Genomic DNA, 23,740 nt, shown 5'->3' with positions numbered 1-23,740 from the left:
TTGCTAAGAGCCTTACTATATTGCTGAGGCTGATCTCAAGCCTGGAATCCTCTTGCCTCAGCCTCCCAAGCACTGGGATTATTTGGTATGTGCCACCATGCCTGGCTCTACTTATATTTGAAGCTATGTTTAGTACTACTCTAGGGAAACATTTAGCCATTTACAGAAAGCAAAGTGTCATGTTTTTTCTCTCATATGCAGAATCTAGGGAATAACTGGGATACCAGAGAGACTTCAGATAATAGAGGAAAAACTTCAGTAGAGTCAGGAAGGTGATCTAGGGGGAGAGGGAGAATCAATAAAGGAATCACTTCCACTGGCCGTATGTACATATGTAAGAATACCAATGTCAATCTCCATAGCCTGTATGGGAATGGGGGAATGGGGGGGGGCAGGCTAAAGCCCGCCAACTGCTATGTGTATGTATGTCACCATCACTATGAAGTACATTGTAATATGAGACTATAAAGCACCAATAAAAGTTTAAAAATAAAACTAGAAGGCACTCTTAGTTTATATTTTTAGCTACTCAGAAAGTTTGTTTTTGTCCCCAACATCTATATAAAATTGAGTGTAATAAGATAGCCATTTAATATGCTATACCTTTTATCTTAAGCCTAGAATTAATTTTTCCCATGTATGGTATCTCCTAGAAAACCTTTCCTAAAAAGTTTTAAATTTTAAATTTACTGTATATATTTGTATAATTCAAAATAATAGATTATAAATTGTGATGAATGATAAAACAGAAAAACCATGATAAGCTAACTTGATGATTTTAGAAACAGTAGTATAACCTAAATCCTTGAAAGCATCTTACAAATTGAGTTAAAAGAAATCCTCTGTATTTTAGCTCTTATGTAATTTATGAGTTTGATAAAAGACTTTTTTGGAAAACTGAACTGTGTAAGTCTTCAGATCTAATTTATTTATCAACTTTTTATTGATAGAGTTATTTGAATAGTTTTTCTTGACATAATATTATATCTTCAAGCTTATTAATCTTTGGTAAAAACAATTATTGTGCATAGATGTTGGGTTTGTAGTAATACTGAGTAAACAAAACACTGATCATTAACAATGATAAATTGTACATAAGAGCTAAATTTTAAAAACAGCTTCATGAGGGCATTACTGTAAAGTATAGGTTTGTAAATATATGTGTTTATACATTGACGTATGTGTTATTTATAGATACAAAATTAAAATGTAATGCAAAATAGTTGACCTGAGAACTTCAGAAATGCATTATGCATTTCCCCTAGTCTGATTGGTGAATTTATTACAGAATTACAAATTTAGATTATTATTATTTCAGATCCAGATTTGGATAAATATCTACATGTACTCCCCAGAACTGACTAAAACTTTTTAATACTACAAAATCATTGGCCAAGACCAAGAGTTTTAAACATACTGAAATATGCTTAGTATTAAGATGTAAAGCGTTTGTTACTCTGTGCTTATAATGTTTATTCTTTTATTTAGTACTCTTCTCCTCATTTCACAGGGATTGAAGTTGCATTTTAACTTTATTCTTACGTCTTACGAAAAGGCCTTTATTAAGATTTGTCTTTATTAAGATTTGTTCTTTCAACAATATTTGATATTTTGACTTTTTAAATTACATGATTTTACTACTTAAAACATTATTATACCACTATAAAAATTTTGAAGCAATTCATGCAAATGAAAAAGTTTCGGCTAAGTATGAGTTTGATTAAACTGTCCATATACTCAGTGTTCTAAATTCTCTTTCTGTGCAGCGGTATCTACCTGGTGACACTGTAGAATCTGGCATCCACCCAGTGTATTTCTGCAGCGCTCACTACATTGAAATGCTACTGAAGGCTGAGGTGCCACTTGTGTTTTCAGCTTTTCACATGTCTGATTTTGCACCATCACAGGTAACCTATAAGGGAATAGAATTTCTTCAACTCCCAGATCTCAGTGTCTTTAAAGATAATTGTATTCTCTTCAAATGGGGATATATATTTAAATTAACAAAACCATATATTTAAATCTGTAACACTTTTTTCCCAAGCTTTGTTAAAATACACATTTGTTTTATAGTAGATTCCTCACATTCGCAGGTTTTGAATTTAATTTCAGGTGTGTGGGACAGATGTTCTGAAAATCTAATGACATGTAGACTTTTTAATGGAGATAATTCTTGCTTAACAATACTAATAAAGGGAGTATATAGATTAACTGATATAACAGAGGGCAAGCATCCACCATGTAGTGTCCCTTGTGCACTATACAGTGTCTTATCAAACAAGAAAGCCTAGCTAATTAACCTGTGCATCAGCCTTAGTTTCTGCCTTAGAGATCTGGGAAAGTTTTATGTTCTAAGTCTAGAGTGGTATAGAGTACAACCAATGTGATCATATGCAGGTTTAGCCACAGCTATCTCCGTCTTGTGCATAGCCAGTCCTTTATTGGTGAAGATGTGGATTGTTTCTTCCCTGTGTTAGAATTAGGATAAACTTAATATTTTAGAGCATAAAGCTTTTTCTCTTTTTATGGATTAAATCCTTAGGTCAAGGGCTGGGGTTATAGCTTGTGGTAGGGCATTTACCTTGTGAATGTGAGACCCTGAGTTTAATTGCTAGCGCTTCAAAATAAAAATAAATTAATAGTAAAAAAGATAGATTAATAGTAAACTATCCTTGCATTCCTTAAGACTTACGTTACTGCAAATATTTTTCTCTTAATTATATACTGGTTTCTCTTAACATTACATGTGTTTTTGTAATGATTTTGAAGAAAGTTTATATCATTTATTACATTTACATGTATTGGGTTATTCTTCCTGTTTTAAATTTCCCAAAGTAATAAAAAGTTTAAATACAGCAAGGAATTACATGTAGTGCAAAGGAATACTTATACTTGGCCAATTTTAGCTCTTACCGTATGTACTTGAAATACTTCTGGGAAATTTTAATCACAAAATTTTAAATTCTAGCTGGAGGCATTTGATTAATGTTTACTATAAGCTCAGTAATCTGTTTTTCCTATTCTTCTAAAAATCTAAGCTATTTTGCTATTCTAGTCCTGACTAGTAATATATATAGTGCATATGTATATATATGATACATACATATATATACATATACATGTGTATCCTGACTAAAAATATATATGTATACATGTATATATTACACTAGTAATATAGTAATATATAGCTATATGCATTTATGTATACATATTACTAGTCTCAATATAGATGTATATAGTATGTCATATCTATATGTATATATAACCAGTCAAGATTAGAATAGCAAAAAGTATATGTATTATATATAATATTTACATATTATATAAACAAATATTTTATATTAATATACAGATGTGTTTATATAATATACACTATATAAATTACACATTTATATACAGTACATATATATTACTAGTTAGGGCTAGAATAGCAAAAAGCAACTTTTAGGAACATATATTTATAGTATAATATGTCCAATCATTTATGAATGTCTAACATATATTCATTAATTTAAGAATGGATTACCAAAAACCATGGGAAAATCTTAAAATTACTTAGGACCTATTTTATCAGTTTTATGATTAAAAGAAAAATATGCAGGCAGGTGTGGTGGCACATGTTCGTAATCCTTGTACTTGGGAGGCTGAGACAGGAGGATCACAGGTTTGTTGCCAGTTTCAGCTATTTAGTGAGGCCCGTCTCAACGTACCCTGTTTCAAAATACAGAATGAAAAATAGGACTGGGGGTAGAGCTGAAAGGTAGAATGTCTCTGGTTTCAATCCAGGGGCACTTCCAAAAAAGAAAAAACAAAAAAGAAAAAAAAAACCCTCATGTATTAATTTGATATATCTTATTAGTTTGAAACATCTTATTAATCTGAATTGACAAATGGATTTATTTTTTTAAATGCTATTATTTCTCAGCAGTAATGTTATTATTTTTTCAACATTAAATGCCTTGTAATGGCTTCCTACATGAGCTAATTATTTCACCTTAAGGAGTACATATCATTGCTTTGTTTATATTATTTGCCATTTTATTGCTAATTATAAAATATGAAAACAGGGTTTAAGTAACTAAATAGGTATATGTGATTAAGTAATTATTTGGATACAAATTTTATATTTCAACGCTCATTCATTTTGATCTAATTAGGAGCAGTGCTTTTTGAAGTTGTGTATTTTTAGACATGAGGGGATTGGTTGATTAGTGAAGGATTTGTGGTTAGGTTGCTAAATGAAATATATAGCTCTCTAGAGTAAAGTAATAAGCTGAACCAGAGTACAAAAAAATAAAACATAGTTAGAAATGCATATTTGTTGATTCGAGTTTCTTTTGAGTAAGAAAGAAATAGAAATCTAGACATATTCTCTCTTTTAAATGACCAACAGAAAATCACGTTCTTAGTTAACTTTTTGAACAATTTTATCCTTTGCTAAAAATTTGTTCTTTTTGTACTATGTTCACTTTATTAGCTTAAGAAGTACCACATGTCTTTAATGGTCATTGACCATTATACTACATTGACCATATATAGTGTGTCAGCAGTGGGCTCACATGGATAATCCCTTGGATAGAGTATAGGAAAACTTGCTTGGTTTTTCTCATTTGCTTTTCTTCCCTGCTTTCATTATGAAAGCGGGATTATAGAAACTCATATTTTGTAACATGGTGCTCCTTAAAAATATACAGCTCTACAACTAAAAACTAGATCCTGCCTAGATATACAACAAAAATACTGGCTTTATTTGGGGTTTTATTTGTCCTTTAAAAGATGTTTTCCATTTGTATTTCATAGAAAAAATTTTAACTTTTATTTATGGATAAATTCAGGAACTGTGAAGTAAATTGAGTTTCTCAGGTCACTCAGGTAGTACAGAAATCATTTAAAACCACTCAGATTCTGAAATTAGTTAAATAAAATAAGGCCACAAGAGCTGTTAAAAAAAGTATTTTTATTATCATTTAGAAGTCATATCTATCCTGGCTTACTTTGATATCCATAAATAATTATATTAACCCAACTTTTCTTACTTTAATATTCTTAGCAGATTATTTAAAGACTTTTTAAAAACTTAGATGTGGATAAGAATAATTTTTTTCCTTGCTGTACTGGGTACTGAACCCAGGGGCATTCTACCTCCATTTCACACCCCTAGCCTTATTTCGAAACAGGGTCTCACTAAGTTGCAGAGGGACTCACTAAGTAGGTTAGCCACAAACCTACTATCCTTTGGTCTCAGCCTCCCAAGTGCTGGGATTACGAGCATGCACCACCACATCAGAAATAATTTACTTCACATAAAATAACTGAGTATATAATCTCAGTGTTGAATCACAATGTCCTTTGGCATGAGCTTAAGTGAAGGTGAAGAGGAAGATTTCTTAGGAGGGCTGCGGTTAATATTGTGCAATGATTTTACTTTCTGATGAACCTAAATGTCACTTAAATGCTTTAGAGTGTAACTAGTTCTACATGACAGAAGCTAACTTATTTCACTTTCTTTGTAAATCATTTTGTAAGCTATCGATAGTAATATTTTTAATGAGTATAAGGAACATTCATTGGTTGTAAAAATACAGTAGTACATTTTGAGACTAAAAAAAGAATTTTTCAGTTTCTAGCAAAATTACATGTACATTTGTTCTTTAATCCAGCAATCTTTATAGAAACCTCCAGAGACACTGGAAATTTTTTGAAAATATATATGTAATTTTTCTTCTTTTTTTATTGGTGCATTATAGTCATACATATTAATGGCATACAAGATGGTATACATGCACATATCAGTCATTTAGCTCTTTCCTACCCCCCCCCCATATTATAGTATTTTTTATAGTATCAAAAGATGAAAAAAATACAAATGTCCATGAATGGAGGTTTGGTTTATTTGTTTGTTTGTTTTTTTGTTTGTTTGTTTGTTTGCTTGTGGTCCTATGGACTGATCTCAGAGGCATTCTACCTCCATGCTCTACCCCCAGCCTGATATTATTTTTTATTTGGAAACAGGGTTGCACTAGGTTACTGAGAGCCTTGCTAAGTTTCCGAGGCTGGTTTTGAACCTGTGATTTTCCTGTCTCAGCCTCCCAATTACTGGGATTACAAGTGTGCACCATCATGCCTGGCTGAGACTTGGTTTTATAAATTGTGGTTTATCCACAATGGAATACAATTGTAAAAAGTGTAGAGATACAGCTCTTTTGACATATAGCAATAAACAGGGCATTGTCTAGAGTGAATAAAAGTAGAAAAAGTGTTTAGTATGTTGCCATTTGTATAACAAAGGGTAGAGATACATTATATGTGTGTGTATGTATATATATATATATATGTATATATCTTTTGTTATATGTATACAATGAATCCTTAGGTTGTGTGTATATAATGTATGCTTATGTTAAGGTCATGAAAGAACATGCTATGTTTTTTAAATGATTGTTGATAGGAAAGGAATGAGTGACAGGTTAGGAATTTTTAGCTTATTTTGTACTTTTTAATACCTTATTTGTGACTGATACATCAAACCTAGCAAATAATATACCATTTTAGTTAAAAGCAGAATCAACATACTAAAAAATTGAACCAGGGATATAAAAAACAACTTTCAGAACTTATTTAAGAAAAATGTGAATAAATCCCACTTTCTCACCCTGCACAAGAGTCAATTCAAGATGGATCAAAGACTTGGAAATTAGACCAGAGACCTTGAGGCTCCTTGAAGAGGGCATAGGTCCAACACTGCAATACATAGGCACAGATAAAAAATTTCTCAACAAGACCTCAAAGGCACAACAAACTAAAAGGCGAATCAATATGTGGGATTGCATGAAACTGAAGAGCTTCTGTACAGCAAAGGAAACTCTCAAGAACCTCAATCGAGATCCAACAGAATGGGAGAAGATTTTTGCCACCTACTTTTCTTTTTTTTTTTTTTTTTTTTTTGTGGGTCTGGGGATGGAACCCGGGAGCATTTGACCTTCGAGCTATACCCCCTGCCCTATTTTTTTTTTTTATTCTTTAATTTGAAACTGGGTCTCACTAAGTTGCAGAGGGCCTCACTAAGTAGCTGAGGATGACCGTGAACCACGGTCCTCTGGTCTCAGCCTCCCGAATGCTGGAATTAAAAGCATGCTCCACCACGCCTGGCTCTGCCACCTACTTTTCTGATAGAAGACTAATATCTAGAAAACACAGAGAACTCAAGAAACTCAGCAGTAAGAAAACAAATAACTCAATCAAAAAGTGGGCAAGTGAATTAAATAGATGCTTCATGAAGGAAGAAATTCAAATGGTCAATAAAGTCATGAAAAAATGCTCAACATCATTAGCAATCAGAGAGATGATCAAAACTACCCTGAGATTTCACTTAACTCCATCTAGAATGGCAATCATTCAAAACACAAACAACAACAAATGCTGGCGAGGATGTGGAGAAGTGGAAACTCTAAGACTGTTGGTGGGATTGTTGGTGGGATTGGTGGGATTGCAAATTAGTATAACCACTTTGGAAAACAGTTTGGAGGATCCTTATTTACCATTTGACCCAGCAATACCACTTCTGGGTATCTACCCAAAAGAAAAAACCAAACTACCAAACTAATGCCTGTGTATCTATGTTCATAGCTGCACATTTCACCATTGCCAAACTCGAACCAGTCAAGATGTCCATCAACAGATGAATGGATTACAAAACTGTGGGATATGTACACAATGGAATTTTACTCAGCCATAAAGAAAAGCACAATTACAGGGAAATGGATGGAACTGGAGGACATTATGCTAAGTGAGATTAGTCAGTCACACATACTAAGAAATCAGATGCTTTCCCTAATATGTGAAAGCTAAGGAGAAATGGGTAATAGGAGGACCTCTAAATGAAGGAGATTCTATAGATGAGCAAATAAAGCAACCAAACTGAGGGAATGGGAAGGGGGAAGAGGAAAATTCTCTAAATCACATGCACATGATGTACTTAAACAAACGTATCAAAGTCAATCACTTAAGTCAAGCATGAGAAGGAGGGAGGGGGAGTGAAGAGGGTGGGAAATGGGTAAGAGCTCATTAAGTGATGTGTGCATGTATGTCTCCACCATCTTTTATCCCATTAAGATGTATGACTACAATGAACCAATAAAAAAATTAAAAAATTATAAATAATCAAAATATTGGAAGGTATGACTCTAATAATGAAGTAGCTAAAAACTAAGTAGCTAAAAATAACAGAAATTTATTTCCTCACAGTTCTAGGGGCCAGAAGTCCAAAAATCAGTGACAATAAGGCTAAGTTCGCTCTGATGGTATGGGAGAGAGCAAATGTTCTTGGCAGTCTTATATCTCCCTCCCAGTCTCCATCTTCACCTGCTGTTCTTCATTCTTTTCCTTGTCTCCCTCTGATCCCATATGACTGCCCTTACAGGGATACCAGTCTCACTGTACTAGGACTTACCATGATAAATTCATTTAACTTAATTATTTCTGCAAAGACCTTATTTTCAACTAAGGTCAAATGCTATGGTACTGGGGGTTAGGATTTTGACATCTTTCTTTTGGGTTTGGGGGAGGCATCAATCCAAAACATTAATGTACCAAAATGTAAATTATGTTACTCAGTGTCATTGTTGTTTTTTTCTTAAACTTTTCTGTGCTTCCTACAATGGGTATATATTGATTTTATAATGTAAACAGATGTTTTTCAGAAAATAAGTTAAATGTGAGGTGAAAAAATCCCCACTCTTTTTGTAAAAATCTCAATTTTTAGTAAATTCCCTACATTAGCTCCCAGTTTATATGTTGTATAATTCTGTTTGGTTTAAATTGTTTTCTGATTCAGCAAGAGTCCATTTGCATTAATGTAACATTTAGCAATCTGTCATCTGCATAATTATACATCTGTGATTGTAGGTAAGATAGGAAAACCTCACATCTCTTAATTAAAATAGTCTCTTTGCATTTTTTATCTGGAAAGAGCAGACTGATATTAAGGGTAAGAGGAGAACAGAATGCGTGCATGTGTGTGTGCGCGCGCGCACACACACACACACACACACACACACACACACACACACGGCTTTTAGCAACAGGATATGAGCAGTGTGAACACTGCCAGCTAGCCTGAGTTCCTGTGTCCCAAGATTGAGTTTTCTCACACATTAAAGCAAATAGGAGAAGCATACTTGGTAGGCTACCAGGCAGAATATCTTTCTGTTTTGATTAAATACAAAGCTTTCTGTTGGTTTGTGTGGTGTTGGTGCTGCTTTTCATATGTCAAATGTGATTTTACAAGCTTTTTTTTCTTTATTTTTCTTTCTTTAAGATTTGCCTGCAGTGGATAACTCAGTGTTTTTGGAATTACTTAGACTGGATAGAAATATGCCATTATATTGCTACATGTATTTTCCTTGGTCCTGATTATCAGGTATATATCTGTATAGCTATATTCAAACATCTACAACAAGAGATTCTACAGCATACTCAGACTCAGGATCTGCAAGTTTTCCTAAAAGTAAGTATGTTTATGTTTAGGGTAAAATGTGCATTCATAGTTAAAAGCTAACTTCCAGTGCCTGGTTCCAGAGGCTTTCCTAGACACTCATCCAGTCCCAGAAACAAGTCTGAGAGGAAGATGCCATTATTATCTCCATTTCAGAGAGGAAGAAAGTGAGGCGTAGAGTAAAATAAGTTGCCCAAATCATACAGCTAGATTAGAGCTTGGGTTTGAAGCTAAACTATCTAGATCCAAAACCTTACTCTTAGCCATTTTGACATAGGTCTTATACACTATAACAAGTCATATTTGTTTTTAATATTTTAAAATGTTTTATTTTTATTATTTTTAAATAAACTTCCAATTTAATGTTTCCTTTAAGAAGTTGCTATTAATACTTAAGATTGCTAAACTGTCCTGCATTTTTATTTTATACGCACTAAATCTAAAAGGTCCTAAATTTCATGCATCTCTAGAATTGTAATTTTAGAAATATTCATAATAAAAATATATGTCAAGAAAGAAGTTGCATATATAGAAAGAAAATGTAGAAAAAGAAAAGACTGATCTATAAAAGGTGATATATGTGAAGAGCAGGAATGTTTAAAAAATTGGATTTATACTAAAGACAAATGTGGGTTCACTTTCTGTAAGGGGTGTTTTCATCAGCCACAGTAATTTTGAAATAGTATGAAATATTTTTATACTCTTATATTTGAATAACCCCAACCCATAATTCCCTAACTTTATCCAAGTTTAGTTTTTATGTAGTTTTCATCTGTCACATATGATGGACAAAACATATGGCAGACAAAAACATATCTTTCTCAGTGTAGTAATTTATCTGCAAAAGGACTGTGAGTTTGTCTAGTTTACTTATATGTTTTTAGTGCCTTTAACACAGCATGTAAATAGCTGCTCAATAAATATTTGTTTGTAGAATAAGTAGACAAATAATATAAATACAGGAAAGATAAGTGAGCTTGGTTTTATTTACCTTGAGTAACAAACGTCATTTTTTTAAAATGCTTATCACCATCTTCTTTTTCATAAGTATATCTTTACGCATGGTCTTTAAGTATGATTAATGTTGGTAGCTACAGCAATTTCATCTTTCTCTTGATTACTTCAGGGAAAATTGTAATAGGATTTGCAAATGGTGACTGTTTTAAATGTATCCCACACTCTATTGTGCTGAGCTAAATCGATAATGCTATCAATTTAAAGCTAAAGGATTTGTGTATGTGTGTGTGGTACTGGGAGTGGAACACAGAGGCTTTCTACCTCCAGGATATACTCCAGACCTATTTTATACTTTATTTGGAAACAGGGTCTCACTAAGTTGCTGAGAGCCTCACTAAGTAGCTGAGGCTGGCTTTGAACCTGTGTGATCCTCCTGTCTCAGCCTCCAAAGTGTGGGAATTACAAATGTGCGCCACCATGCCGGGTTACAGCCTTATTTTTTATTCTTTATTTTGAAATAGGGTCTCACTGAGTTGCTGACAGCCTCACTAAGTAGCTGAGGCAGGCTTTGAAACTGTGCAATCCTCCTGTCTCAGCCTCCAAAGTGCAGGGATTACAAATGTGTGCCACCACACCTGGCTAAAGCTAACGGATTTTAAAGAGGGTGAGGGGCTATCTTTACTACCTACAATTTGAATTGATTTGGCTTCAATTTGAACTGAGAACATGTTGGAAAGGACTCAATTTTAGCATGTGTCCTAGAAATAGCCTTACCTTCTGTTTGTGTTCATCAGAGAGTAGGAAAAATGCTTTTATGACTAATACTGTGACTTCATTTTATTTGTTTTTTATTTTCAACAGGCAGATCTCAAGTTCAGTGTTCTCTTGTGATTAAGTCATTTTTCTTATAAGACAAATCCTGGTATAGTTTATTTAAACATCTACTTACATAGTCCTTTATTCCACTAAGCCCTAGAATATCTCTTATTTGCAAAGTTTGTGAAGATATGTAAAGTTTTTTACTTTTTAACATATTAAGCAATAATGAAATATCAAATAATGAAGCAATTCTATTCTCCCATCCCTTGGAATATTTCCCAAGCCAGACATAAACATATGTTTTAAACACTTTATTTCATGGTTCCATGTATTTAATAATAGTTGTTTCTAAGAGGAAAGAAGCTAATGAACAGGAACTTTCTCTTTCTCTCCCTCTCTCTCTCTCTCTCTCTCTCTCTCTCTCTCTCTCTCTCTCTCTCTCTCTCTGTATATATATATATATATATATATATATATATAGCACATATATTCATTTAAAATTTTTAATTTATAGAATGACCCCATACTACTTTTATTCTAAAATTATTTTTAAAAAGATGTTAAATCATTACATGATAATAAATAGAACAAGCACTTGGCTGTTTTAAGTTTATAAATTCAGATAGGCTCAATTAAGTTAACTTTCAAAATATTGAAAATCATGAACATGTTATGCATTCAGGTATCGTTATCCTGAGAAACTGTAGGTAACTAGATGGTTCCAGAAGATGAAAATACTCAATTTTTTTCCCCATTTAGGTTTCAGATATTGACAGAAGTGTCATCATAAAAAACATTCCTTTAGGAATAAAAATCTGGTGAAGTATGTCATGTAGAGAAAATATCAGCCTATTTGTATTCATTTTGATAGTCTCAAGGTTTGAAATCAAGTGATTGAAAGTCTAGACCCTTTGCCCATATTTCTAATAGCCCACTGAAGTGCTCTTCATGATTCTAGGCCAGTATATTAAAAGGACAAATGGGAATCACTTAAATCTGAAGTTGGTAAACACAAATAAGCAGCCCAGGTTTGCTGGGTGAGGAAAAACACAAGCTTTTTCTCTTCTGATTAAACCACTAAATATTATATTAGATGAATGCCTCAGGCATAAGTTGATACTGTTTTCTATAATCTTTGTAAATGCAACAAAAATGTGGGCTGGATAATAAAACAGTAAAGTGTACTATTCTCACAGTGTGGTGTTTAATAAATTAGTACTGAACTACCTTTTTGGACCTGGACCTTAAACTTTTTTTCAGCTGAGGGATCCTAGGAATTTCTTACTTTTTTTTTTTCCTTTGGCAGTGCTGGAGATAAAAAATAGAACCGTGTACATGGTAGGCAAGCACTCTACCACTGAGCTACACTCCCAACCCAATTCCTGATCTTTTTAACTGTGACAGATGATGGTTCTTAAATTCCAAGGGCATCATAATTCCAGTAGAAAAACATGGAACAAAATAAATATTTTGAAATATCTCAGCCAGCTAGAAATTATACATTTTTTCCTTTTGTTGAAACACTATATATATATATAATGTTCCCCCACCCTTCCACCCACACAAAAACACAGGTTTAATGGAAGTTTAGTGTACTAGAAGTTCATGTGAAGAAGTCTGAAAGTTTTTGTAGATGGGCTGTGTGGCATTCCTTTCTAACTTGCTAATAGAACAACAGTAGTTTGTAAATACAACCTGGGGGCAAGCTTCACTGAAATGCCAAGCTAGGAAAAGATTGCCTTCCAGTGAAAATCAGACTGTGAAGTCTCCAAATGCCTAATTAAATGCTTCAACTAAATCCTGCATATTATGGCAAAATCAATTTATAATTATGAAAAAATCAGATTAATTTCAACCCAATCAGTAAATTGTCAAGAGGGATTTTTCTGTTAGTGCGGTTGCAGCTGTTGTTACCAGAAGATGTTGACAGGGTGAAAAATGGGAGAATCAGGATGAGAAAAACTGATTGGATTTCAAGCTGTTGGAAGAAAAAAGCATACACAGTATGAAAAATAATTCCCCATCTGAGCGAATAAGCAAAACATGTTCGGTACATTGTCAACTGTCTTGAAGATAGGTTTTGTGCATTGCCCTTTATTTTGCTTGTGTCTATTTGAATTTACATTCTAGTATTGTCATTCACTGTGTAAGAGTGGGCTCATTTTTAATCTCTTAATGTTTCATTTTTGTCATTTGTATAATAGGGGATGAAATTATACCTATCACAGAGGGTTGTTGAGAAGTTACACGAGGTGATACCTGTAAATTAATTCTAGAACTTCATCTGGAGCATAGCAAATACTTAAGAAAAAATTGGCAATTTCTGAGGTTCTATATTACTTTCACTGTTGGTCAGAAACACTTTTCTGTTTTGTATCTAGTCAGGGCCTATTCCATTATTAGCCCAGACAAGACTGAATCACCTCTCTAGTCATCACATACTTCGAAGTATCCTGTAGCTAGATTTAAATCTTCAAAAAGCACATAGTTTATCCTAAACTTTTAAGAACCTCAAGTTTTCCACACATATTCTCTAAATTGCCCTGATCCTAGGCACCAATCATGTGTTTATTGATAATTTTAGACTTCTCAGACCTATTAAATCATGGCAGAGACATGAATTTGTAGGTTGTAGTAGTTTCAAATCTTTATTTTGAGACAGGGTCTCACTAAGTTGCAGAGGGCCTCACTAAGTAGATGAGGATGTCCACGAACCACGATCCTCCAGTCTCAGCCTCCTGAATGCTGGGATGACAAGCGTGAGCCACCATGCCCGACAGTTTGAAATCTGTAGAATATATAAAAGTATTATCAATGTGCCAGCACCAGAGTTTCAGGAATATTGAATCCCAAAATTCATAATTTTACTAGCAAATTGGAGGAGACACTGCATTCAGATTGTTTGTGTTTTCTACTACTTTGGCCAAGAAAGATCCTTTTTTATATGATAGGTCAGTCATGACATACAAAAAGATTATCTCTGGTAAGGATAAAAAATCAAGCTATATTCATCAGATCCCCTTCTCTCAACTCTTCTCCCGAGTGCTGCTTGAGATTTTATATTAATGCGAATCTTTTGTGAAGTAACCTTTTAAAGTGTGTTAGTTCTACACATTTTGCTGTATGTCAATTTCATTCCATTTTAACCCATTCAAAATGACTTTTCGCTCCATCATTTGTTATGTAAAGAGCTATTTTACTAAAAAAGACAACACTTTGCAACAACATTAAATATTTTGAAATTAATATATCAGAAAATACATAAACTTCTCCCTAAGTCATAAAACCAAGGCATGCTATGTTAGCACACTTGATCCTCCTAATCCTTGAATTGGTTAATTTAAAAAGCCCTACCTTCCATTTAAATTCCAAGCTGATCAGGCTTACCATCACTTACCGTTTCTGTTGAAAATTAGCATCTGCAGTATATTTTAAAACTTTAACTGACCAAAGAGCTTTTATAAGTACAGGCATAGCTTGTTTTCTATAATAGGCATATTCCTGAGAGTTTTCAAGATAAGATGGTAATGTTTTGATATCTTAGAGTGATCCCTTACATTCCTAGTGAGGAACTAAGGAATAAAGAATGGAGTCAATAATCCTTCCCATACCATTTATGCTCATCGTATGTCTGTAGTACAACCAGGAGAAAATACCCCAGCTTTCTGAAGGCTATCAGTTAATTTAAAAATGTTTTTATTATTATGACCATCATTAATACCTTGAGTGCTTATTCTATGTACATCCTGGGCAAAGGACTTTACAGTCTGTTTACTCTTTGGTATACTCAGCTGGTTATTAGGCAGTAGCTCTGTCCCCGACCCTGTAGTAGTAGTCACAAAACAGGATATTTCTGCATATAATGGCCTTAAATTCTACTGAAAGAGAAATAATAAATGAAAATATAGCCAATATTTCAGATATTAGAGGACTCAATTAGAGGTCCTAATTAAGAAATGAAACATGGTGAGGGAGACAAATGTACTATGTAGACAACAAGGCCACTCTTACAAGGGTAAGATAGGATCTACATGAAACAAGGAAGACATCTTCAGAAGACTTCTAGACAAAAATCTTATATGGGAAGACAGGTAAGTGTAAAGACTCAGCGGTGCAAACGAGCTGACCTTTGTTGGAGACTATCAAGGTGATCTGTGGGCAGAATAGGATGAGAAAATGAAAATAGGAGAGATGAGACCAAGAGTAGATCATGTATGGCTTTATAGTCTATGAGAAGGACTTCAGATCTTAGAACATTAATTCACAGAACATAGGGATAGGCTATTCCTATCCCCATAAAGACATGGAAAATTGAGGCTTAGAGAGCAGTGAAGTTGCACAAGCATATGTCTAATAACATAGGAGGGTTAGAGCCTCCTCCTCCTTTTGGTTTAAATCTAAATCCTGTTTCCTCTTATATCAATTTCTCTTTCATTTACTACTCTGTTGCTTTTATTGACTAGTCTTGTTGCCTATGTTCAGGGGGCCCTAATCAGATGCTCTCAATAGTAGACAAAAGTAGATAGGTCCATTTTTGAAAATGAACTTCTATGTACCAGGAAGTTGTATATATACCATATCACATAATATTTAATAGACATGAAATTGTGGTTTAGAATGATCATATTAATGCTTTGTGATAATTAAATAAAACCCAGAATTAATGATGAAAGGAAATCATTGAAAACACATTCATTGAATACCAATTAGGTCTGAAAAAGAAAATGCAATATACTCAAAATGAACTTTCTGACCCAAATTTAAGCCACTTTAGTGACTTAACCTATTAAGACTGTCTTTTCTTGAACAGCTTCTGTGTTGTTGATATAAAATGGGATTGTGTTGTTACTTTTATGTAATTAACATATCTTCCTATTTAAAGAATAGGGAAAATTATATTTGATAAAGAATCCAATATACTTCAGTCTATAAATGAAATTACAATAAAGCAATATTCGGAGGAAATGGTCTGTTATAACTTGAATGATAAGCTGGTAGTTTCAATGGCCCTAATTACAAGTAATGTTATCCACTAGAAAGGCCATTTTAGAACATTTACAATAAGATAAAAAAAATTCTACTTTGCAAACAGAAAATGAAATGCAGATATTTTAAAATTATTCAGAGTTAAAACTGCCTACATATTTTAAATAATGTGATATACCATTTAAAACATTCTTTAAAATATATATTTAATTGTTCTCTTATATGACCTTATGTCTTACACTGGTCTTGTTGCTGTTTTTATGTTTTCTTCCATGAAATCATGGTATTTTCTTTTAACTTTAAAATTAATATCTTAACTAGAAACCACAGTTTCAAAAAATACACACTAAAAAAAGAAATAAATTTAAGTAACAGCTATGGCTTCCATAAGTAATATAATGTTTGAATTACAGTAAAACAATAATTTAAAATGGTTAGATTCTGCTTATTTTTTATCCAGAAAATATTATTAGAGCTGTCAAGTGCAGTCATTTCCTCTTATAATTTATATTAAGCATTTTTAAAAATCATGAATATGTACTGAAATAATTCTTCTGGCATTGGATCTTTATCCTCTGGTTAGAAATAACACATTATTATGATTTCTTTACAACTTAGGAATACTCATGGTGAAGAGGAGATTAAAACCAAATCAAATATAGGCTAAAGAAAATTGACAATTTAATATTAGTTCCATCATTACAATAATAACTCTCTAAAGTGAACTCTTAAACAGTAAGACTAGTTTTACTTTGTTCCTGTTTTTTACCCTTAAGGAGCAGATAAAATATTTTTGATAGGACAGGAAACCACAAAAACCCAGTATTCTGCCATTCATCAGATGAACACTTTTTTAATACATAAAACTGGATACGTATTGTATACCTCACTATTAATGTTTTAGGACAAGACCACTGTCTCATTCATCTTCATGTCCATAACCAGGAACCTTATATATAAGCAAAATGAATATGTGAATGAAGGAAAAAAGCAGGAATAAAATGTCACAGTTACTTTAAGTTAGAAGTAGAGTTAAAATATTTATGTTGGAATGTATGATGTTATGTATAAACATCATTGTTTCCTCAGCTTTTTGTCAGTTATGTAGATCAATAATAACTGTTGAGAATATCCCACTTAATCTCTTCCTCAAATTATGTAGAATTTAAGGGATATGTGGCAAAATAAAACTAAATTTAATTCTGAGTTGTGTGTGTGTGTGTGTGTGTGTGTGTGTGTGTGTGTGTGTGTGTTATTGGGGGTGGAACCCAGGAGCTTTTCTAATTCCAGGCTATACACCCCAGACCTATTTTATAATTTATTTGGAAACAGGATCTCACTAAGTTGCTAGAGCCTCACTAAGTAGCTGAGGCTGGCTTCGAACCTGTGCGATCCTCCTGTCTCAGCCTCCAAGTGCTGGGATTATGAGTGTGCACCCCCACGCCCAGTTTCCCAAGTTATTTTCAAGCTATGAATTGTTATTCTTAAGTAATTACATCAGAGACCTTTAAAATCATGTTCTTATTGAGAATTATATAATGTTTTTCTTGATACCCTACATTGTATTTTTTCTATAAACTGATTGCCTCTAGCATAAATTTAGTGTGTGTGTATGTGTGTGTGTGTGTGTGTGTGTGTGTGTATTCTACACTAAATATATATTACCTTTTATTCTTTTGGTTAACTGTTATTTTTCATGTCAGTATTTCTTTGCTTAAAAGTGTGAATTGGCAAAAAAAAAAAATTTGCAGTGTCCCAGACTCTTAATTTAATTACGTTGAATTGAGGATAACTATTCTTCTGCATATTTTTTAACCTTAAAAGTAGGTACTGCATTAGATAGTATTTGGACATACTAAATGGAAAAAGAAAATTTCTCCAAAGACTAAAATTTTAAATGGTTTGTTCCTACTGTTGTTTCTCTATTCCCTCAATTGGAGCACTGCCATTAAGTTCCAAATTAGTATAGACATGTATAGTACAATTGTTATAAATCTCAGACAATTGGATATTTTATGAATGATTGTTATAGAACAGGTATGTCTTGAAATATCCTTTGGTAGGTAATCTTTAGGGTCTTAACTAATTGTTAACTTGAACAATCATTCTGTAATTGAAACTATTATATTTAAAATATTAGGAAGACTTCATTATCAAAGAGCTTTTCTTTGTTTGCTGTTGCATTTTTGGTTTTGAAATAGGCAGTCTTATTTCATGAAGACATGATTCATTCCTACCTCATGCATACACAGCCCTCTAAATAAAAGGCAATTGCACATTTACTAGCAACCTAAACTGCCCTCCCGCATCATCTATAAGTAAAATTAAGCAACATATCAACTATTTAAAATTACTAACTTGGAATTGTGTATCTTTCCCTAAATGATGAACTCCCCTTTATGTTTTTTTGGCAGGAAGAAGCACTGCATGGGTTTCGAGTAAGTGATTATTTTGAATACATGGAAATTTTGGAGCAAAACTACCGACCAGTGCTTCTGAGAGACATGCGGAACATTAGAGTGCAGAGCACATAGATCATGAGTTGCACAGTTAAATTTTGTTTTATTCTTTTTTTTTTTTTTTTGGTGGTACTGGGGTTCCTGGAAGCCCTTCTACCTCCGGGCTACAATCCCAGACCTATTTTTACATTTTTATTTGGAAACAGGGTCTCCTAAGCCAGCGCGTGGCTGGCTTCGAACCTGCGCGATCCTCCTGTCTCTGCCTCCCAAGCGCAGGGATTACAAGCGTGCGCCACCACGCCCGGCTGTTTTATTCATTTTTAAAAGAAACAAGGGGACGTGATTGTTTTCAGTCTGAATAACACATGCTTTGTGAATATACATATTATAAATCAATAGTGAGGGGTTTTGAAGATAATAACATATTCAAGTAGTTTTTAGCTTAATTTGTGGTATGGAGTTAATTCATTTTTGTAAGTTTGTTGTTTTGCAAGATTTTAGAATCAAGTCTAGCTTACATATAGGTCTTATTTATTTTGAAGACTTTTGTTGCAACCTACATCTTTACCAGATAATTAAAATATTTTTTCAAATGGGTTTGTAAAAAGGAAGCAATTCTGTAAATAGTTGTTAAATCAGCCCCAAAGTTCATAGAGATAAGGAAAAAACCAGTTTTTTCTTCATTCTTTGTTTCTGCTCGTAAAAGAAGCAGACACTACCACCACTACTTATTATACATGTGGAGGAACAAATTTATTTATCATGGCAAGGGTTATGAAAACTATTGTTGACATAAATGTTATTCTGGGAGATGTTTTTGATACCTATTCCAATTTGTATTTTTTTTTGAAATATAGACTTTATGTGGTTCATTTAAAAGACAGATTGGTTATTTTATGCTGATAAATATTCTACTATTATTTGTTGTACATTTCTTTAGTAATAGATTTTATTTTTACTGAACTTGAAAACATTAACGGGAATACATTTCTAAGTTATTTAAAATAGTTAACACTATAGTTTATTTAAATAGAAATCTGTGCCAGTAAGATAATATGTCAGGGTCTGTTTTCTTATACTAGTCACCTTTACTATATGAAAGAAAATATACAGATATATTAAATTATTAATTTTTATTCACCAGTTTGTTTGTTTCATTTTTTAAAATCACAGTTCATTTTGTACTCTTACATCTATATAAGTCAACCATTGAAGCCATTCTGAAACTAACCCTGTTTATTTATTTTTCTTTTCTACCAAACATGAATCATCTAGAAACTTACTTTTCTTTTTAGCATGTGAAACAAATGGTCCTATACCATTTTCAATTTTGTGATAGTCTATTGCACTCTCAGCCTTTTAAAATCAAGTTTTATACTGTAAATGCCAACAATAGCTTTTCAGTAATGGTATTCTTAAAGGGCATTGTAAGGTTGAGAAAAGTAAATTGAGCAAGTTAATTTGACATATTACACACGTTAGCTCCAGCCAGTGTGAGATAAGTAGGAGTCCTTGATGACCCCAAATACCAAACTTTGTCTGCTTTTGAATTTAATTTTGAAGAGCTGTTCCATGAGACCTGTAATACATGTTTATGATTTTCTTTCTTCCTGTTCTCTTCCTAAGTTATTGTCATTGGTCCAACAAAACTTGCAGCTTTAATTAGTTTTCAAAGCTCTTACACAGTAATTGGAAATACAAATGTTAAAAAAAAATAGATTTTTCCCCTATCCTTCTGATTTTTGCTTTTCTTTAGCTTACTTTTTTTTTTTTTTTTTTTTTTTTTTTTTTTTTTTTGCCGGTCTGGGGATGGAACCCAGGGGCATTCTACCTCCGAGCTACACCCCCTGCCCTATTTTTTATTCTTCATTTTGAAACCGGGTCTCACTGAGTTGCACAGGACCTCACTAAGTAGCTGAGGCTGTCCGCGAACCGCGATCCTCCAGGTCTCAGCCTCCCGAATGCTGGGATTACAAGCGTGCGCCACCACGCCCGGCTTAGCTTACTTTTTTTTTTATATGAAGAATATTTACACAGGCTCAAAAGTCAGAACTGCATAAAAATTATACATGGAGAAGAATATACATTGCCCATCCTCTGACATTCCTTTATGCTTTCCATACTATCTTCATCCTTGTTTTCTAGGTAACCAATCATGTTAGTCTTTGATTTATTCTCCTGTTGTTTTTTTTTTTTTTTTTTTGGACAGATGACCAGACATTTTATTTCTTATTTTTCTTATTAAAAAGGGGGAACCCCTCTTGACTCTGCCTTAGTTTATCTAGCTTTGCTCCATTCCCTTTTATGGTTGCTTAATACTCCACATTGTAGATCCACTACAGTTTAACTTAATTTTATTTACTTTTAAAATACTTTAATTGGTGCATTATAATTATACATCATAGTGAGGTCCAGTGTGCTGCAAATATACATGCACACAGCACTTATTTCCTCCATATCTCCCCTCTCTATATACATGTTAATAAAATTGGTAGTGATACCTTTATATATGAACATTAGATTATTTGGACTGTTTCCTTCCTTAAGCCTTTTTTCTCCCTCCTCTCCTTCCTCCCCTCACTCCTTCCACTACTCTACTAGTCCCTCTCCTCATTTATCTGAAGTCTTTTTTGGAATAGAACCACCATCTGACCCAGCTATACCCATCAGTCAAAGGCCATTACATTAGATTGCAAAGCCCTCATTGAGTCCCTCCCATGCCCCAAACTAAGAATGAGATCTCTCATTGCTGGGGCTGGCCGGATATTTTTGGGCATGGATTTCTAACTTTACCAGCAAAACCCCTATATGAGACTGCAAAGGGACCTATACATGGCCCCCCAGATGACATACATAGGTCCTCAAAACCTCACAACAGGCATGAACCCCAGCCCTGGCCTTTCATCTTCCCAACATACAACAGCCATTCACACTCTATGTCCATGAAAATTCAGGCCTAGCACTAGGAGTCCTGAGACGGTTCAAGGCTTCCACATTTCCCCCTGTCGCATACCTTTCCAAACAAATTGATCCAACTGTCTGGGGCTGGGCACCCGGCTTTCAGGCTTTCACGGCAGCTTAAACACTCCTACAAGAGTCAAAAAAGTTAACCTTCGGTGCACACATTTCTATTGTATCAGCACATCACCTAAGAGACTTGCTCATCCATAAAGCCCTTCAGACCTTTCCCCCTTGGCATATATTTTCCCTGTTGGTATCTCTCCTCCATGACTCTTCTATATCCTTTAAGCCCTTTTCTGCCCTACACCTGGCCACTCTGCTCTCTACGGACACCCCTTCTCATGATTGCTTGGAAACCTTAGAGGCTATCATTCCACACCTATCACACATACATGAGGGACCTCTTCCCAATTCCTCCTTTATATGCTTCACTAATGGCTCCTCCTTTGTCAAGGAAGGATGGTGTTTTGCTGGTTATGCTATTGTCTATTATGCCTATCTGGCATAATAGAAGCACATCCTCTCCCACCCACCACAACAAACCAATAGGCAGAATTTTTTGTGGTAACCTGTGCCTTTGAATTGGCAGCTGACCACTCTCTCTTTGTATGCAGACTCTAAATATGTTTACCACATTCTATTATCTTATTTGGCAATTTGGAAGTAACAGGGACTTCTGACTACCAAGGGCTCGGCAGTCACTAATTCTGGATGGATTCACAAACTCCTCAAGGCCTCTCTTCTCCCTAAACAGATAGGTATTTCACACTGTCCACACACCAAACAGACGACTCACTCATAACCCAGGGAAATACTAAGGCAGACAAGGCAGCTAAGGATGCAGCCCTTTCCTCATCTGCTCCTTTTTGGCCCTGGTTTGCCCCAGTTTCCAGTTAGTCAAAAACGCCCTCAATTAATTCAATCCCACATATTTACATTTTATTTTTACCCCAGGTCCCAGTCATTAACTGCCTTTGCAAAATCTTTTCTAACCCTAACCCCAGAAAATATACAACACCTACATCAACTCACCTCTATCTGCACGGCCTGCCAACGCAACAACCCAAATATATCACTCAAACCTGGCACATTTCCTACCTACCAAGCTCGGAGATGCCTTCCAGCCTCAGATTGGCAGCTGGACTTTACCAATATGCCCACTGTTCGGTCACAAAACGTGGTACTTTTTGGTCTTGGTTGACACTTTCTTTGGGTGGGTGGAGGAAATCCCAGCATCCAATAGGAGAGCCAGTATTGTTGCTTCTATCCTCTTCTCTGAGATAATCCCAAGTTCAGGTTACCTACATCTTTTCAGTCTGACCATAGGCCAGAATTTATTGCACACATCACACAACATCTAACATCCACTCTATATGTTCCCTGGCACTTTCATATCCACTATTATCCTGTCTTTCGGAAAGGTTGAAAGAACCAAAAGGACCATAAAAGAAGTCCTAGAAAAACTCACTAGAACATCACCTGGATTCGACCAGTTTACTCCCCTTAGCCCTGTTTACACTTAGGATTCTTCCCAAAAAGCCATCTCTCTTTTCCCCTTTTGAGATCATGTTTGGACATCCAGCCCTCCCACCTGGTCTCCATCCACATACGGGACCCATGCCTGAGAACCTAATATACTCACTCCTTTCCTTCATTAGACAAGAACTTTGGAAGTATGGGGATCATCTCCTCCCAGATCCAGACAGGCACTCCCCTTCATTCCCATTAACACCCAATTCTTGGATATATTTTTCTCCCCATCAGGATTCAGGAATATGCCCCCTCACACCAAAGTGGATAGGCCCCCTCCGAGTTGTACTGTGCACACCCTAGCAGCCACGCTTCAAGAGGCCTCTGGAAAATTGGCTCCTTGGATTCATATCTCCAGGCTCATACCAGCCACTCACCCACCAACAGATTCATCCCTAAAAGAGCCCCCAGAATCCTTTTTTACCTTCATCCCCTTGCCATCCAGTCCCCTTACACTCCAGCTTTGTCATCATGACACTCTCCCCACCATTCCAGAAGAAACATAATTCTTTCCTTCTTAGTCTTTTCCTCCGTA

At 34.5% G+C, this 23,740-nt stretch overlaps 1 protein-coding gene across 2 annotated transcripts in view; it reads left to right on the top strand.

Annotated features, from left to right (window-relative positions):
• TBC1D32 (TBC1 domain family member 32) overlaps window positions 1-18,948 on the top strand; it is a gene marked incomplete at its 5' end in the record, with an annotated part of 226,159 nt that extends 207,211 nt beyond the window's left edge. For both annotated transcript variants that reach the window (XM_080699878.1, XM_080699877.1), the window contains 3 exons: window positions 1,767-1,907; window positions 9,317-9,505; window positions 18,670-18,948. In XM_080699878.1, coding sequence (XP_080556004.1) covers window positions 1,767-1,907; window positions 9,317-9,505; window positions 18,670-18,789 — 450 coding nt within the window. In that variant the 3' untranslated portion in view covers window positions 18,790-18,948. The remainder of the gene's footprint in view (window positions 1-1,766; window positions 1,908-9,316; window positions 9,506-18,669) is intronic.
• Between the last annotated feature and the right edge of the window lie 4,792 nt (window positions 18,949-23,740).

Source organism: Muscardinus avellanarius, assembly GCF_963383645.1.
Source record: "Muscardinus avellanarius genome assembly, chromosome: 8".
Lineage (NCBI taxonomy): Eukaryota > Metazoa > Chordata > Mammalia > Rodentia > Gliridae > Muscardinus > Muscardinus avellanarius.
The sequence above is the reverse complement of the archived record's forward strand: the minus strand, read 5'-3'. Positions and strand labels throughout refer to the sequence as shown.